The sequence below is a fragment of the Zootoca vivipara genome, chromosome 11 (genome assembly GCF_965207765.1).
Source record: "Zootoca vivipara chromosome 11, rZooViv2.hap1.1, whole genome shotgun sequence".
NCBI lineage: Eukaryota > Metazoa > Chordata > Lepidosauria > Squamata > Lacertidae > Zootoca > Zootoca vivipara.
In genome coordinates, this window is record NC_142594.1 from 56863957 (window position 1) to 56882509 (window position 18553).

The 18553-nt window shown below is 48.2% G+C and overlaps 1 protein-coding gene across 2 annotated transcripts; it reads left to right on the forward strand.

Annotated features, from left to right (window-relative positions):
• The first annotated feature begins 929 nt into the window (after nucleotides 1-929).
• LOC148684327 (zinc finger protein 783-like) lies at nucleotides 930-12669 on the forward strand. 2 transcript variants are annotated; one of them, XM_088653980.1, is made up of 6 exons: nucleotides 930-1124; nucleotides 2188-2580; nucleotides 4374-4500; nucleotides 5948-6043; nucleotides 8664-8777; nucleotides 11429-12669. In XM_088653980.1, exons 1-6 carry the CDS (start codon nucleotides 1095-1097, stop codon nucleotides 12358-12360), a joined length of 1692 nt encoding a protein of 563 aa, XP_088510106.1. In that variant the 5' UTR covers nucleotides 930-1094; the 3' UTR covers nucleotides 12361-12669. The 2 variants fall into 2 exon arrangements, with proteins under 2 accessions (XP_088510106.1, XP_088510105.1); XM_088653979.1 differs by having other exon boundaries at nucleotides 949-1124; nucleotides 2191-2580.
• The last annotated feature ends 5884 nt before the right edge of the window (nucleotides 12670-18553 follow it).

An 18553-nucleotide genomic window follows, 5' to 3' on the forward strand; every position in this document is an offset into this window, starting at 1 on the left:
AGTGTGCCGCGGGACAGCGGTTGAGAAACGCTGGTTTGGTTCACGGGTTCACGAAGAGTCAGACATGACAAAACAGCAACAAGGCCACGGAAAACAGAATCGTGATCTTAATAGATGACGCCAAAATAAAATGAATTTCAACAGGGACAAATGTCAGTTTTTGGGCTTAGGTAGGAAGAACCAGCAAGACAAGTGAAAAGGATCTAGGGGGTCTTGGTGGACACGCTTAACATGAGCCATCCGTGTGATGCAGCAGCAAAAAAAGCGAATGCTATTCTAAGACACATCAGCAGAAGTCTAGTGTCCAGAACAAGGGAAGAAAGGGCTAAATGATCCTTGGGGTCCTTTCCAACTCTACAATTCTATGATTCTATGAATAAAAAAAATAAAGGGACTTAGGGGGGGAAAGACAGAAATCACAAGTCCTCTTCTTAGTGAGAGACAGAATGCTTGCTAGGAAACTATTTCAAGGAGAAACCCCTCAGGCCGTCTTCTCCCTCTTGAACCCAGGACCTGGGAGAACAGGGTTCAAATCCTCAGGTGTAAAAGGTGGGGGGTGAAAACGCCCCGCTGCTGACCCCGGACTAGGCGAACAGATGACCCTTGGGGTTCCCATTCTACTGGGAAAGCAGGGGTGCACCCCTCCCGAGCATGTGCAGAGTGCTTCCGCTTGCCGGGCCCACTGGGGCTGGCTGATTTCCCCCCCCTCCCCGACCCAGGTGGGGACTGCGTCTGCGCCATAGCTGCCAAGTTACCCCTTATTTTAAGGGATTTTCCCTTATGCTGAATAGGCTTCCTCGCGAGAAAAGGGAAAACTTGGCAGCTATGGTCTGCGCTGCCTCCCGCAGGAGGATGGATGGAGTCGGCGGGCGCCGCCTGGCTTCATCTCGCCTGCCTTTGCTGCGGGTGCGCGGCTCCTCCTCTTCCCTTCTGCCCCCAGCGGACGGCGGACCCCTCGCCGCCTTCCTCCACCTTCTGATTCCGGGGCTCCCTCCCTCCTTCCTTCCCTCCCTCCCTCCTTCCTTCCTCCTTTCCGGCGGCTTCTCCGGACGGATCCGACCCACCTGCTGCCTGCTTGCCTCCCCAGGGGCGCGATGGCTGCTGAATGGGATCCTCCTGCGCAGGTAGGGCGGGGAGGAAGGGGTTAATTTTCCTTTCAAATAAGCGGATTGCGGGATGGAGGGGGGGGAGAGGGGAAAAAAAAGGCTCCGGGGCTCAAGGTTTGCGGGGAAATCCCGCGCCCCGCCCTCCTCCATTCCTGGATTGCAAGGGGCAGGGGCGCGCGCTCTGCACGATCCCAGAGGCGCGCGCGTTTGGGGGAATGATCCGGGAGAGGGAGGTCTTCCCTGCGTTGCCACCACCCCTCTCTCCGTTTCTGGGGGTTGTTTTGCGCTTTCTGCGGAGCATGCACAAAGCGCCGGGTGGCTGCTGCTGGCGGCTCCTTGGCATGGGCTGAGTGTGCGAGTGGGGGCTCCTTTTGGGGGGCACTCGTTTTCTTTCAATTAGAAATGGGCTCTCATTCATAAGTGTAGTAGCAACATAAACTAACAGCTGGTTTTTATTTGCAGTATTTATTTCGCAAGATTTATATTCCACTCGATTGGTAATTTAAACCTCAAAAATGTTCACAGGAGCAATAAAACATTGACATTTCAGTGAATGACAGTTTAAAAAACAGCTCTTTGAAACATTCAAACGAATGATAATGAAAACCAGCAAGAAGCTAAAGAGTAGATTATAGGCACTGTCAACATTGCACATGTCTGGATAGGCCGGCCTAGACTGCTGAAAAGCCACCTGTGGGACCTTAAAGATTTGGATTTGGCTCCACTGGTCTAGGTCCCCTGCACAAAGCAGAAGAAAATAAGCTTGCTCCTTCTTCCACGAGACAGCCCTTTAAATATTCAAATTCTTAAAAGCCTGAACTCTTCTTCTTCTTATTTTAAATTAGGGTTTGTAAAGAAAAATACTAAGATTATTATGAAATGTATTTTCTTTTGTCCAAAACAAAGCAGTAATTTAAAGGTGAAAAAGGGAAAGGAAGAGATAGAGAAAAGGGAATAGAAAAAGATTTAAAAGAGAGGAAAAAGTTTAAGAAGATGAAGAACACTTCTGACACCCTTGTTGCCCTTTTCGTAACTGATTCTGCCCCTGCCTCTGAGCATCTTTCCTTCCTGTCCTTGCCAGCAGGGCTTAGAGTGGGGCAGGGGACCCCTGCAGCCGACCCCGGTGCACCCTTGTTTCCTCCCCAAGCGGAGCAGCGGCAGTGCCACCCACCCGCAAGCCGCGGAGATCTCCCTCTGGACGGTGGTGGCCGCCATGCAAGCGGTGGAGAGGAAGGTGGACGTCCACGCAGGGCGGCTGCTGACGCTGGAGCGGAGGGCGGGACAGGCCGAGAAGAAGCTCTCCGGGACGGAGAAAGCCATGGCAGAGTTCAGCCACCACCTGGATGCGCTGGGGACCCTCATCCAGGAATACGGGCAGCTCCAGAGGAGGCTGGAGAACATGGAGAACCTGCTCAAGAACCGCAACTTCTGGATCCTCCGCCTCCCCCCGGGATCCAGGGGGGAAACCCCCAAGGTAAGCAGGGAGGATTCACACAAAGGTAGATCTTAATCCAGAGGAAGAGCTATATATATACACTTTCCTGCTGCGGGGAGTTCCCCAAGTCAACAGTCCTTTGCCTTATTGGGTTAGCACAAGAGAGCCAGTGTGGCTTGAGTTAACCTGCTCCATATGAACCAACCTGGACCCTGCAATTGTCATCTGAGGCCCCTTCTCTACATCCTCTCTCCCTGAGAGGTCCGGAGGGTGGCAACACAAGAACAGGGCCTTTTCTGCAGTGGCTCCCCGTTTGGAGAATGCTCTTCTCAGGGAGGCTCACCTGGCACCTTCCTTCCTCTTTCAACCAGGCCATGGCTGGTTAGCATTTGTTTTGTTTATTAAATTTATATACCGCCCTATACCTGGGGTTCACAGAATAAAATCAAGGTATAAAACCACAAAATACATAATAAAAATAAAAACAACAGCCCAATAGTCCCCTCCCCCCACAAAAAAACACATTTTAAAAGGGCATAGGATGTCCATCAGATCAACCAAAGGCCTGGTTAAAAAGGAACGTCTTTGCCTGTGCCTAAAGGTATATAATGAAGACGCCAGGCAAACTTCCCTGGGGAGAGCATTCCACAGATGGGGAGCCACAGCAAAGAAGGCCCCGTTCTCATGTTGCCGCCCTCCGAACCTCTCAAGGAGGGGGCACACGAAGGAGGGCCTCAAAAGATGATCTCAGGGTCCGGGTAGGTTCATATGGAAAGAGGCAGCCTTTGAGGTATTGCGGTCCTGAGCCGTTTAAGGCTTTATCGGTCAAAACCAGTACTTTTGAATGGGCCTTTTAACTCTGTTTGTGGGAGGAGAAGTTATTGCTTTGTGTTCTTGTCCTTGTTTTTATGGGGCATTTTGTGCTTTTATCTTGTATTTTTACGTTGCGATCCGCCCTGAGCTCTACAGATGAAGCGTGGTATGCAAATTTAGTAAATAATAATAATATTGTTCAGGGTGTTTGGGCAGCACCTTGAATTGTAGAGTTAGAAGGGACCCCGAGGGTCCTCTAGTCCAACCCCCTGCAATGCTGGAATCTCAACTAAAGGATCTGTGACAGGTGACCATCCAACCTTCCGAGGGAGTCCTAGGAGATGGGGGTGCAAATCTGCACTGGGCCATGAAACTGGCTGGGTGTGACCTTGGGCCAGCCACTCACTCTCGGCCCATCCTACTTCACAGGGGTGTTGCGGGGATTCGGTGAGGAGCAGGAGAGGCACAAATATAGAAAAGGATGTCATATGGAGGAGGGAGAAAGATTGTTTTCTGCTGCTCCAGAGAAGCGGGCAGGGAGCAATGGATTCAAACTTCAAGAAAGAAGATTCCACCTAAACATTAGGAAGAACTTCCTGACAGTAAGAGCTGTTCGGCAGTGGAGTTTGCTACCAAGGAGTGTGGTGGAGTCTCCTTCTTTGGAGGTCTTTACGCAGAGGCTTGACAGGCATATGTCAAGAATGCTTTGATGGTGTTTCCTGCTTGGCAGGGGGTTGGACTGGATGGCCCTTGTGGTCTCTTCCAACTCTAGGATTCTATGGTCCTATGATTCACGTACCACCCCTGATAGGAATGCAAGAAAGGGGAGGTTTTTTGATGTTTGATGCTGTTCATATTTTGCTTGGAAGCTGCCCAGGGAAACCCAGTCAGGTAGGCAGCATATAAATAAAATTGTTGTTGTGAAATAAATACTGTATTTCAAAGTAATGGTGTTGTCACAGGTGTAATGAAAAAAACAAAACCATTCATTCATTCATTTGTTTTACATGCCCTCCCAGGTGCCGGTGACCTTTGATGAGGTCTCTGTCTGCTTCTCGGAGGAAGAGTGGGGGAACTTGGACGGAGACCAGAGGGAGCTCTACAAAAACGTCATGAAAGGGAACTACGAGTCTCTGGTCTCGCTGGGTAAAGAGAACCCTAAAGCAATCAAGCCGGTTGTCGGGAGATTCAGGGCATTCCGAAAGAAATCCTTATTAACGCAGCACCTAGTTGTTAATAATAATAATAATAATAATAATAATAATAATAATAATAATAATAATAATAATAATAATAATATATTTGTACCTTACCCATCTGGCTGGGTCTCCCCAGCCACTCTGGGCAGCTTCCAACAAAGATTTAAAATACATTAAAATGTCACACATTAAAAACTTCCCTAAACAGGCCTGCCTTCAGATGTCTTCTAAATGTCAGGTAGCTGTTTTTCCTCTTTGACATCTGATGGGAGGGTGTTCCACAGGGCGGGAGCCACCACCGAGAAGGCCCTCTGCCTGGTTCACTGTAACTTGGCTTCTCGCAGCGAGGGAACCGCCAGAAGGCCCTCGAAGCTAGACCTCAGTGTCTGGGCAGAATGATGGGGGTGGAGACGCTCCTTCAGGTCTACTGGGCCGAGGCCATTTAGGGCTTTAAAGTTCCGCACCAACACTTTGAATTGTGCTCGGAAACGTACTGGGAGCCAATGTAGGTCTTTCAGGACCGGTGTTATGTGGTCTCGGCGGCCGCTCCCAGTCACCAGTCTAGCTGCCGCATTCTGGATTAATTGCAGTTTCCAAGTCACCTTCAAGGGTAGCCCCACGTAGAGCGCATTGCAGTAGTCCAAGCGGGAGAAAACCAGAGCATGCACCACCCTGGGGAGACAATGCACAGACAGGGACGGTCTCATCCTGCGTACCAGGTGGATCTGGCAGACAGCTGCCCTGGACACAAAATTGACCTGTGCCTCCATGGACAGCTGTGAGTCCAAAATGACTCCCAGGCTGCACACCTGGTCCTTCAGGGACACAGTTACCCCATTCAGGACCAGGGAGTCCTCCACACCTGCCCGCCTCCTGTCCCCCACAAACAGTACTTCTGTCTTGTCAGGATTCAACCTCAATCCATTAGCTGCCATCCATCCTCCAACCGCCTCCAGGCACTCACACAGGACCTTCACTGGTTCTGATTTAAAAGAGAGGTAGAGCTGGGTTAAACTGTGGAACTCCCTGCCACAGGAGGCAGTGATGGCCACCAACTTGGGAGGGCTGTAGAAGAGGATTTGACAAATTCATGGAAGAGGCGCAGGCTATTGATTGTTCCTATCCATGATTGGCTATGCTCTCCCTGCACGGCTGTAGGCAGCAATCCTTCTGAATATCAGTTGCTGGGAACCGCAGGAGGCGAGAGGCTCTTGTGTTCGAATCCTGCTTGCAGGTTCCCCACAGACTGTGGCAGCAGAGCAGAGCCATTACGGCTAGTAGTCAACACTAGCCCTTGCTTGGGTCATGGCAAGTCCTTTGGAGCCTCGCTTGGATGTTGCCAGGTTTTTGTCAGTAAACATGAGGGCTAGAAACTTTCTTCCCTTCCTCCTCAGATTACGCCATTGCCAAACCTGACCTGCTGACCCGGATTGAACGTGGGCCGGAGCAGGCAGCTGAGGACGAAGAGGCTCCCAGGAGCATCGGCCCAGGTGGGTTAAGAGAGTTGGGAAGGGGGGGGAAATCATGGAACCAATAAATTAAACCCTTCTTGGTAAATTTACCTGGGGGTTCTGAAGCCTCCAACCTCAAGTATCTTCTTGAAGATAAGACAAATGATATTGCCCTGGCTGTGGCAAAATTTCTTTTGGAGGTAATAAGAATTAGAAACCAACATGCTCTGGATAAAATATAGTGACTGCCGTGGAATGTTTGTATTCCTGCTGCATCTTGCTTTCGAAATTGTTTTTTTTTGTGGGTCTTTGGACCGTAATACCGTGTTTCTCATATTTTAAGACGTGCCTATAAAATAAGACATGGCACGATTTTCTGGAGGCAATAAAATATAAGGCATCCCCCAAAAATAAGACATGCTGGGGTACCATAGTGTTAGTGGTGGGAGCAGGCCTGCATGGCGCTTCTGCAGCGCGCACCTCGCCGAGCACTGCTGTCTCTCCCGGGTCCCGCTCAGTCGGGACTCCGCGCAGTGCACGCTGCTGTCTTTGCCGGGTCCCGCTGAGTCGGGGCTTGGCGCAGCGCGCGCTGCTGTCTTTGCCGGGTCCAGCGGGAGGCCCCGCCATCCCCACGCGGCGCAGCGTCCCTGCGGGTGCTGCCTCTGGAGCAGTGAAGCCACAGCGACCCTCCCGCCCTGCAAGCCCCCGACGCTCCCAGCGCAGCCATGGCGCGGCGACCCGGAATTGGTCCCGCAAGCACTTCCGGGTCGCCGCGCCTCGGGTTTCTACGGTAAGGAAACGCAACCCGGAAGCGGAGTTTGACCAATCCGCTCTAGGCTCCGATGGGGCAGCAGCCTCTATGCTTGTGCCATAGAGAGAGCGCCGGCTTGAAGCTCTGGTGCTGGTTTGTTGGCTCTGCTTTTGAGTTCGCCCCCACCCAGCACTGCGGAGCTTGGTTTGCGTGCAAAAAGCAACAGCGCCGAAGGAGATGCGAAGGTAGGAGCCTGGGAGGGGGAGAAAGCCACCCCGAGATAGGCACCCCATTCTGGTTTAGCGCTGCCCTGTGAGTTTTAAAAGTAGTGGCTGGGCAAAGCCCCTCCAGCTGCTGCTGTTTTTAATGTCTTGAGTGGGCCACGTGTATGGAGATCCCGGGCTGCCCAGGTGACAGTACCGCCCTCGCGGCCTTGCTGATGTCACAGCGCCGAGTCCCGACCCAGCGGGAGCCGACAAGGGCAGCAGCGCGCGCCGCACCGAGCCCGACCCAGCAAAACTCTCTGAAAGCTTAATACCGGTAAAAAATTAAAAAGCTTAACAAAAAAATAAGACATCCCCTGAAAATAAGCCTCGGGGTGTTTTTTTGGAGAAAAAATAAATATAAGACATGTCTTAAAATGTGAGAAACACGGTAAAGAATGTGTGTGTATTCATTGATCCCAGACTGGTGAGCTGCCGGCTTCCTCTTTCCCAACTCAAATGGCGTCAAGAGGCAGCAACAAGTCTACGTGCCTTTCCATAACGGCCCCCAGGCCTCTCTCTCTGGCCCCCAATTCTCTCCCTTGGCCAGATTCCCTCCCAACCCTTCTGTCTTTCTGTCTGCCCAAAAGGTGTCCTTGAATTCTGACTCCACCCATTTTTGCCTCTGGCCCCGCCCACCACTGCCATGTGACCCTGGAATAGTTGTCCAGAAGATTAAATTCCCTTTTTGGACAATTTGGAATGTTATATGTTAAATGGAATTGCGAGCAGGACTAAATCACAAGCAGCAGATGGAAAAGATAGTATACAGTCGTATCTCGGATCTTGAACGGCTTAGTTGCCGAACGTTTCAGCTCCCGAACGATAAAAAACCGGAAGTGAGTGTTCCGGTTTTCGATCTTTTGGGGGGAAGCCGAACGTCCGACAGGGCTTCCAATTGGCTGCAGCAGGAGCTTCCTGCAGCCAATCAGAAGCCGCACTTTTGGTTTCTGAACATTTTGGAAGTCGAACGCAGGTTAGAATGGTGGGAAGTTGACTTTTGAATTATGTATTAAATCTGGTACTAAATCTGATGCTAATTTGTTAAAAGAAATTTTGAAATTCAATAAAGATTCATTGGCATAGTTGACCAGAAGGAAATGCAGGCCATGAACTGACAAAGGTTCCCAACTCTTGCTGCATCTTATTAGCGTAGGTCTTAGCGGAGCATTTTGGTTTCCCTTGCTTGGAATTGAAGATTTTGATATAAAATAATCTGTCACCTTACTAGTGTGGTCTGCCATTGACAGAAGATTTATCCTGGGATAAAATTCATTGTCATCCGAGGCCCTCCTTCATGTGATCGCTCAAACGAGAGGTCCGGGGAGAGGCAACACGAGAACGGGGCCTTTTCAGTGGTAGCTCCCCGTTTGTGAAATGCTCTCCCAGGGAGTCTCACCTGGCGCCATCATTACATATCTTTAGGCTGCAGGCGAAAACATTCCATTTTCATCAGGTCATTGGCTTTTAATTATCTGTTGTCTTTTTGTGTGTGTGTATGGGATGTTTAATCTGTTTTTAAGCAGGATTGTAGTTTATATTCTTTTTTAAAAAAATTCGTTTGAAATGTAAGTTGCTTTGAGCAAAAAAAACGACTAATGGGGATGGGAAATCAATTAATGCCCTTTTCCTTCTTGGCGCGCAGAATTCCCTGCACCCACAAATGACAACGTCTCTCTTGTCCAGCGGGAAATTGTCCCTTCGGTGGTGGGCGAGTGGGATTCGGGAGAAAGGGGGGCGCCCCCGGACGAAAGCCCAGGTGAGTTCCGAATGGGATCCAGACCCACCTTTTCCCCTCTCGGCAGAATGTCCCTGTGGCTGATCCCACCTCCTGTGCAGGCTCAGGGCATCAGCCGGCTAGAGACAGCAGTAGCACATAGATGCTAATAAAAATATGAACCACAGCAATATAAGAACTGGACAAAAAAAACATTGATCAAGGAGCGCAGGAAACCACTTTGATTAAATTGCATAAATTTGGGATTAATTGGAATTATTTTGATATTAATTGGAATCTGTACAGTTGGCAAAACTGTGGTAATATTGAGTAAATATTGGAAAATTAATTAAACAATTTTTTTTAAGAGACAGCAGCTGCAAAGTGCATTCAGCTGTTAGAATTGGACCGGGGTACTCTGGCCAGGAAGTACACACACACACACACACAATTTTCAATTTATCAATTTAACAGCATTTGCACCAATTATGAATTCATATAACGACTTCCCTCCCCCCCATCTATGGTTAATTTCATTTTTTCATTTTTCCCCCTGCTGCATATTCTGATTCCTCCTTATTCTTTTTATGCCATTTTCTACTCTACTTTTTCCATTTCTGCTCCGATTATTTTAACCCTGCTAACGTTTTAAGCTGTTTACAATAGTTTTTCAGATATTCCACCTGTTTTCCCTATTCCTTCTTAAAGGTTTTTTCTCCCTGGTCTCTGGGCATAAATCACCAGAGGCGCCATGAATAAATTTATCTCGTCTTTTGGTACTTATACGTACACTGATTATTGCTAGTGAAAAGGTTTTTTTAAAAAAATATATATATAATTTTTATTAAATTTCCAATTTAACAACATCAAACAAAAATAACAAATAACAACTACAACAACAAACACAAAACATAATTTTTTGCATTTTATCTTCTGTTCTGTTTTATCTTCTGTTTTAGTTCGTTTTGCTCTTCCGAGCTTTGACTTCCTCCCATCATTCGGTTTTCTTTCCCGCTCCGATATCGCAGTTTCTTTTAGTCCTACTATTTAAAGCCAATTCGTAGGATTTATTTCAGTCCTGCAAGTGTCTTTAAACTTCTACAGTTCTTCTCCATATAGTCCTCAAATTTACTCCACTCCTTTTGGAACTTTGCCTCTCCCTGGTTCCGGATCCCACAGGTCAACTTCGCTAACTCAGCCTAGTCAATCATCTTCGTCTGCCACTCCTCAATAGTCGGTAACTCCTGTATTTTCCATTTTTTGGGCTAATAAAGTCCTAGCCGCGGTTGTAGCATACATAAATAATTTTTTATCTCCTTTTGCAGTCTCCTCTCCTATTAATCCCAATAGAAAGGCTTCAGGTTTTTTTGGGAAAGGTATACTTAAAGATCTTTTTCAGTTCATTATATATCATTTCCCAAAATATTTTTACTTTTTCGCATGTCCACCACATATGATAAAATTCACCATCTTTATCCTTACATTTCCAGCACGGTTTACTGCTCATTCTATACATCTTAGCTAGTTTTTCTGGGGGTTTTTAATGAAAGATTTTTTCAACATTTATTTCCCATTTCATTATAAATCATCTCCCATTAGTCTTTCGCTAATTTACACGTCCACCATATATGGTAGGTAGAAGGTACCCTCTTTTTCCTTCCATTTCCAGCAGGAATCTGTCTCTGATATATACAATTTTGCTAGGCGTCAGATACCACCTCTGTATCATTTTCATACAATTTTCTTTCAGTGGATAACATGATGTAAATTTTAAATCTTTTTTCCACAATCTCTCCTGTGCACACATTTCAATATTATGTCCAGTGTATCATTGCCGATTTTACCAGCTCGTCTTTAGTCCCGGCATCCTGTTCTCTCTGTGGCCAAACAGATCCCTCTACCGGGAAACTTGCAAGCAGGATTCGAACACAAGAGCCCTCTCCAGTAAGAGGTGACATGGTGGATCCTTATGAAATTATACGTGGCATGGAGAAAATGGATAGAGCATAGAATCATAAAATTGTAGAGTTGGAAGGCACACCAAGGGTCATCTAGTCCAACCCCCTGCAATGCAGAAATCTCAGCCAAAGCATCTATGACAGGTAGTCATCCAAGTTCTGCTTAAAATCTCAAAGGAAGGAGAGCCCACCCCCATCCCAAGGGAGACTGTTCCACTGTCAAACAGCTCTTACTGTCAGGAAGTTTATCCTGATGTTTAGTCGAAATCTCCTTTCTTGAAACTTGAAGCCATGGGTTCAAGTCCTACCCTCCAGAGCAGGAGAAAACACATTTGCTCCCTCTTCTGTGCAACAGCCCTTGATATTCCCATCTCTCATAAGACTAGATCTCCTGGACATTCAATGAAGCCGGCTGTTGGAAGAATTGTGGCAGATAAAAAGTGCATTGTTAAACTGTGGAACTCCCTCCCGCAGGATGCAGCAAGGACCACCAACTTGGATGGCTTTAAGAGAGGGCTGGACAGATTCACGGAGGAGGAAAATGCTATCAATGGCTACTAGCCGGGATCACTTTGTCCAAGTTGCTGGAAACCGCAGGACGAGATAGGGCTCTTGTGTTTGAATCCTGCTTGCATCTGGTTGGCCACTGCGAGAAAAGAATGTTGGACTAGGTGGAAAATTATTTTATTTTCCCAAACTCGTTCCAGCTCTGATCTGGTTTCCCTCTCCCTACAGATCCCACCCTCTTCGCTCAGGCGCCTGCCAGGCCAGAGATGAAGCCTGGGGACCTAGGGCAGTACAGCACATTGCCAGAGGCCTTGGACCAGGCTGTTTTCCACTTCCCCGAGGAAGGCCTGGCGTGCGTGGACGGGCAGACGTCCGGCGGCGGCCTGGAGGAGCCCGCCGTGTGCGGGAGCGACATTGCGGACTTCACCACCATCATCGTCCCCGAGGGGGCCCTCCCCGGCGAGGCCCCGTACGTCTGTGCCGACTGCGGGAAGAGCTTCCTATACGAGGAGCAGCGCGCCCTGCACCAGCGGACCCACCCTCGAGCCTCCCCCGAACCCGGAGGAAGCCCCGCCTCGAGCCTGCTGCCGGGGGGCGAGGCGTACCCTTGCCCCGAGTGCGGGCGCTGCTTCCCTCACCAGGCGAGTCTCAGCAAGCACCGGCTGTGGCACTCGGGCGAGCGGCCTCACACTTGCTCCGAGTGCAAGAAAAGCTTCCGGCTGAAGATCAACCTCCGCCTGCACCAGCGGACCCACGCGGCGGCCGCGGCGGGCCTGGAGGGGAAGGGGGGCTCCTACATCTGCGGCGAGTGCGGGCGCAGCTTCAACCACCACTCCAACTTCCTGCGCCACCAGATGATCCACACGGGCGAGCGGCCGTACGCCTGCGGCGAGTGCGGGAAAACTTTCATCCGGAAGGAGCACCTCGCCACGCACGGGCGTCTGCACACTGGCGAGAGGCCCTACCAGTGCCCACTGTGCCAGAAGAGCTTCACTCGCAAGCAGCACCTTGTCGGGCACCAAAGGCTCCACGAAGGCGGAGATCCCTGGCTGGACGGCCATTCGGGGCAGAGGCCTCTCCGGAGCCAGTGGGGCAGGGTGAAGATGCGGGCGGAGCCTGGCGGTGCCCCCCACCTCAGGCAGGAGCGGTTCCCCCCTTAAACACCCTCTTTGGGCACTGCCGGGGCGCTTGGTGCTAGGACTAAGAAGCATCGGTGGGACGTGGGCTGAGGAAGCAGTTGTGGCCATGGACAACTTGGACTGTACCGCTGGGGTCGCCAGAGCTGGAGACGGAAAACGAAGCCTGCGGCTTGGAGAGGTTCCTGTTACCGGTTTTGTTTCTTCAAGGGGGGGGGAGAGAGATTTCTCCTGACTTTCTCGACGTTGGCCAAGGCCGAGAAAACGAAACTGGTCCTCCTTGTTTCATTTGCTAAGTCTTGATGGTAAAGTGTTGTTTCCCAACCCGCTTGACAGCCGTCTCAGTGTCCTGCTTCAAACGAGTTCCTTAGAGGGGTGGTGCCTTTTGTGGGACTCGGTTCTGAATCCTTGATCTTTCTCCCAACTCTGCAGCTGCAAAGGGGGCTGGGGAAAGCTTCCTTAACAACGAACCCCCAAATCTGGGAGCCCCTCTAAACTTGTGCCAAAGTTTTGCCGTCGTTTCACAGCAAAAACCCGTATTTTTCAGTGCCCCATAAATGTAGCGGATCGTAGTTAACGAAGCTGCTGGGGAGGTTTGTTTCGTTGTTTGGAGGTAATGCCCCACTTTTAATTTAATTTTTAAATTCATAATGGCTAGCAACTTGAGACAAACGTAACACAGGTCGTTGCTCAGCGGTAGAGCTTCTGGCTTTTGTTGCGGAAGGTCCCTGGTTGAGTCTTCGGTGGCATCGCCTGGTTTATTTACAAATGAATCCTTCGATTGCTGCTGCAATGCCCTTAAGTGTTATTTGAGCTATTCCTGTCCTGGCAGAAGCAGAATAAATTCTACAAACGGCGATACAACAAAATGATAAGTCTGCTGTCACACTGCAGTTCCCCTAGTCACCAATAGGTGGCAGCACCAACCACTGCAGCATAGTAGAATGGCAGCTAGGTAAGTGAGTTGTGGGGCAGCCCAGGTGACCTGCTTAAAGGAGGGTGGGATCCACTTCAGAGAGCAATGGGGCAAGACTGCGAAGGGATCAGGATAGGAGGGGAGGTTTGGGCAAGCAGGGTGGGGGTGGGTGAGGGGGTGGATAAAGTGTGGGGGAACGGGGGTTGGCAAAGGGATTGGTGGGGATGGCGAGCAGGGGGCAGTAGCCCCTAGTAGCACATGGCTATTTGACTGACTTAAGACATGTGCTTTTGTCTGCATAATTTAGCTGCCTTGCAGCGGGTTGGACTAGATAGCCCTCGGAGCGTCCCTTCCAACTCTGCAATGGTGAACTCGGCTCTCCTTGATGCAGAATCTGGTTCCTTTCACCCCAGTTAGACCTTGGGCTCTCTCCTTAATGCCCTGCAGAATCTGGGACTCTTGTCACCCTGTTTGTTGTGGGCAGCTGAGCTCATCTCAGAATAAACAGCTCTTTTGTGAGAACTGCCTTCCTCCCCGGGACTTTCCGGCTGACTCAATGACATCCTTGTTCAATAAGAGGAGACTCAGTGGGGGGACGCCGCAGCCTCAAGTGCCACCCACAAGCCCTTCTGGCGCCGGCAAGGGTAGGGAGATGCCTCTGCAGACCGCCCACCCCCCTTGCTAGCGTTTCATGAGCTGATCAGGGAGTGCCCCCCCACTTCTTAAGTGATTTCCCTTTTTTAAAAAATAATAATACTTCATTGAACATATATTAAATTAAACAACTGTACTATTATTGCATCACAATTGCAAAATAAAAATAAAATAATTATAATACCGTTGACTTCCCGTCACCATCCGCTGTGTGTCTACTTTAGGTTTCCAATGTCCAGACCTTACTCATCATATTCTTATTTTTCTCTCTTGTACATATTATATCTAATCATACCCATTTATCTAGATCTTATTACAGACCAATCATCATTCCATGACTGCCATGAAGAATCCATCGTTGCTATCGCTTTCTTGTAAATAGTTCCTAATTTTTTCCCATTTTTCAGTAAATAGTTGTTTTGAGGTTCCCCTTAAATTTTCCGTTAGATGAGCCATTTCCAAAAATTGTAGCAGCTTTACTTGCCACTCTCCTATTGAGGGGTTTTTATCCCCTTTTCAGTTGGCGGCTATCAACAATCGAGCTGCCGCCATAGCATATAGAAAGATCTCTCTTGGGAGATCTTTCCCCACAATTCCAAGGAGAAATGCCTCCGGTTTTTTTACAAAAGTAATTTTAAAAATCTTTTTCATTTCCTCGTATATTTTGTTCCAAAATTCTTTTATCTTACGACATCCCCATCACATATGAATCAAATCTTCTCTTGCCTCCCCACACCTCCAACATACATCTGCAATATTTTGGTACATTTTAGATAACTTGGAAGGCGTTAGGTGCCACCGGTACATCATTTTATACATGTTTTCCTTGATTGTATATGACATCGTAAATTTCATATTACGTTTCCACAGGGCCTCCCATTCCTCCATCATTATTGTATGACTAGAATAGAATAGACTTTGGTCATGCTTCTTAAGTGATTTCCAAACCTATTTGGCCCTCTGCCCCCTTGGTTCCACCAGCTCATCCCCAGTGCCCCCTACCCTATAGGCATCATTATTCAGAATAGCTGTTTGAATGACCCTCTCGGGGAAAATAATAACCCAACGAAATGCAAAACTCTGCACTGCTTCAAAATAAGATAAGAAAGAAAGATAAATACTTTATTGTCGTCGTACATAGTACAACGAAATTTAGTGCCATCCCATAAAACAAAACAAAAACGCAATTACAGTCCGTCCGTCCCCAATCACAACTCCCCAAGATCATATTATTTAGTTACAGCATTTAAGATGGTTATAGCTCTTGGGTAGAAACTGTTTTTTAATCTATTCGTTTTTGATTTAATTGTTCTGTATCTCTTGCCCGAAGGCAACGGTGTATATCCAGGATGAGATGAATCCTGCAAAATATTATTTGCTTTTTTAAGGCAACGGGGGAACTGTATAGTTCTTCCAGAGATGGGAGAGGATGACCGATAATCTTTTGGGCTGTGGTTATGACCTTCTGGAGCACTTTCCATTAATCTCACAAATGGATGACTTCAGTCCCGTGGTATCAGCTACCCAAAGTCTGATTCACCCCTCAAGTGCCCCCTCATCACAGAATTGGAAGGGGTCCACGAGGGTCATCTAGTCCAACCCCCTGCAATGCAGGAATCTCAACTAAAGCATCCATGACAGGTAGGTCATCCAACCTCTGCTGAAAAGCCTCCAAGGAAGGAGAGCTCACCACCTCCCGAGGGAGCCCGTTCCGCAGTTGAACAGCTGTCATAAATTTCTTCCTGATGTTTAGTTGGAATCTCCTTTCTTGTAACTTGAAGCCATGGGTTCGAGTCCTACCCTCCAGAGCAGGAGAAGACAAGCATGCTCCCTCTTTCATGGGACATCCTTTGAGATATTGGAAGATGGCTCTCGTCTCTCCTCTCAGTCTCCTTTTTTCCAGGCTAAACATACCCAGCTCCGTCAAGCGTTCCTCAAAAGGCTTAGTTTCCAGACCCTTGATCATCTTCATCTCCCTCCTCTGCACACCTTCCAGTTTGTCAACATCCTTCTTAAAATGTGGTGCCCAGAACTGGACACAGTATTCCAGGTGTGTCCTGACCAAGGCAGAATAGTCCCTTGATCTGGACATTATACTTCTGTTGATGCAGCCTAGAATAGCATTTGCCTTTTTTGCCGTTGCATCACACTGCAGACTCAGAAAACAGGCAGTAAAAAGTGGCTTAGTTTCAGTGGTTTAAGTTCCTAAACCATTGGCAAAGGAACACAAAAATATGCCTCTAGAGTCAGAGGCAACCAGAGGTCCCAGGCTTTATTCAAGGGGGTTGCAGCTTGTGGCTTATCCAACTTTTGTGCCCTGTAAGTTAGAGGCCTCCTGTCTATATTTTATGTTATCTTATAGTTATATTGTTAATATTATTGCAATAATATAAGAAATGATATTACGATTTACTGTTAATATATAAACTACGTATTTATAAATGATATTATCATTATATGCTTGCCTGTATAAGCATTATATGATTACCTTTTTCTGTGAAAGGAACACAAGGAGGCTTACAGATAGAATAGGAACTGCTAAAAGCATAGGGGGGAAATCGTTGAAAAACAACTAGACATTAATAGAATTTAAACTATATATATTTATGAATATAAACGATATATCAAGAACATACATATAGTTACAATAAAAACAGCATGGCACCAGCCCTTACATTAAAAGCAGTTAAATTACACACACATTATATTATATATTATATCTAGGAAAAACAGAAAAGTTATTAAACAGTCATAGAATTAAAACACTATCTATTGTTTATACACACTACACACACACACAAACACACCCCAATAAAAACATTGCAGTGCCTGCATTTTCCTTAAAAACAGTCTGTCCCTAAAAGCCTGTTGGAATAAGGTCTTCACCTGCTGTCAGAAGGACATGTAGGGAGGCAGCCTGGTTTCTTGTGGCAGGGAGTTCCAAAGTTGTCTTGGAGAAGCCACTGAAGGGCCTTCCCCAGAGATCTCAGATCTTGGGTAGATTTGTAGGAGAGTTCTTTCAGATAAGCTGTATAGGGCTTTATAATTGGGATTCCCGCAATGCAGGGGGTTGGACTAGATGACCCTCGGGATCCCTACACATTCTATGCTTCTAGGAACAATAACAGCGACGTGTTGCCCCTCCACCCTGTAGGGGTCGCTGCGCGTAAAAGACTCCCCCCCCCCCGCCATCCCTTGCGCAATCCGCCGACTCTGGTCACGCGGAATTTCGCTCAGCACCAAGAGGATGGATGAAGGACTCCGCGGGAGTAGAAGTTGCACTTCCGGCTTTCAATTGACCGTGAGTGTATGTGGGGGCTTAACGAAGTAAATCAAGACTTAAGAGGGGGCAGCCATAAATGGAGTGGGGCGGAGGCGAGCATATTGAGTCCCATATCTTTGTCCCTTTTCTTCGGAGAACAGAAACTGGAGCCGGGATAGCATGCGGTAAATAAAATAAAGAGGTATAATTAATTAGAATTAATTTATTGTTGTTGTTGTTGTTGTTGTTGTTATTAAATTTGAATACCACCCTTCATCCGTAGCTTTCAGAGCGTTTCACAACATAAGGGAGGCGCCTTCAGGGAGCCTGGAACAAACGCGTTGCAGCGCGCTTAATGATAAAAATAAATAAACGGAGCAACAATTCCCCCAAGGCTGCAGCTCTGTCGCTTCCTTTATTTATTACATTTGTATGCCACTTTTTCTTCCAAGGTGCTGAAGATGGTTCACGTGGTTCTCCTGCTCCTCCCCTTTTTATCATCGCACCAACCCTGTGAGGTGGGCCCGGCTGAAAGGCAGGGAGCTGAGTGGGAAATTCGAACCCACGTCTCACCACTGTGCCACACTGGCATGCATGCATGCAACCCCTCCAAGCAAGGCGGGGGACGCCCCCTCCTCCCCCAAACTTGTAGTAGTCTCCAGAGGTACGGTAGTGCAATGGTCAGCGTCCGACTAGCGCCTGGGAGAGATCCGGGTTCGAATCCCCCCCGCACTAGGCTCACTGGGTGCGTGGCCTTGCGGGGTGGGGTGGGGTGGGGAGCTGTCTCACTGGCTTCTCTCAGCCTTAACCTACACCACAGGGTTGTTGTTAGTGAGGGTAAAATGAAAAAGCCGAGGAGGAGAAGAGGACCACCCCCCACGCCACCTTTTAAGCTCCTCGGAGTAATAAGGGTGGGAATGGGATATGAATGCAGCAAGCAAGCAAAAAATAAAATAAAATAAAATAAAAATTGGCATGGCCGGCGGCATATAAATGCAATAAATAAATAAAAATAAAAAAGGCAGAAAAACCGCCTTCGATCCGCTGGACGCAGCCGACGGATGTAAATGAAATAATAATAATAATAATCCACGTGCAAAAAATTTAAAAAAATCAGCACGGCCGCCTTAGATTTGCTGGATGCAGCTGCCGGGGGGGGGCTATTCATTCCATTAATTTAATTTCATGAAATCCGCATGCCCTAGGGGGAAATAACCCTCCAAGCTGTTTAAGAAAAGCGAACAAACGAACGGATGGACGAATAAATAACTAGATGCCGTCGTCGCCCCCTATGTGTGTTTGTGTGTAGTTATTTCCCCTCCCTGCAGAGGGCGCCGAACGGGAGCCGGAAGTTCTTGGGCGTAGCTGGCGCGCGGCACGGGGAG

Excerpts from the sequence above, each read along its gene's own strand:
- LOC148684327 (XM_088653980.1), top strand. The coding sequence starts at position 1,095 with ATGGCTGCTGAATGGGATCCTCCTGCGCAG. Across the intron at positions 2,581-4,373 it reads CCAGGGGGGAAACCCCCAAG|GTGCCGGTGACCTTTGATGA; the intron begins GTAAGCAGGGAG and ends ATGCCCTCCCAG. Across the intron at positions 8,778-11,428 it reads GCCCCCGGACGAAAGCCCAG|ATCCCACCCTCTTCGCTCAG; the intron begins GTGAGTTCCGAA and ends CTCTCCCTACAG.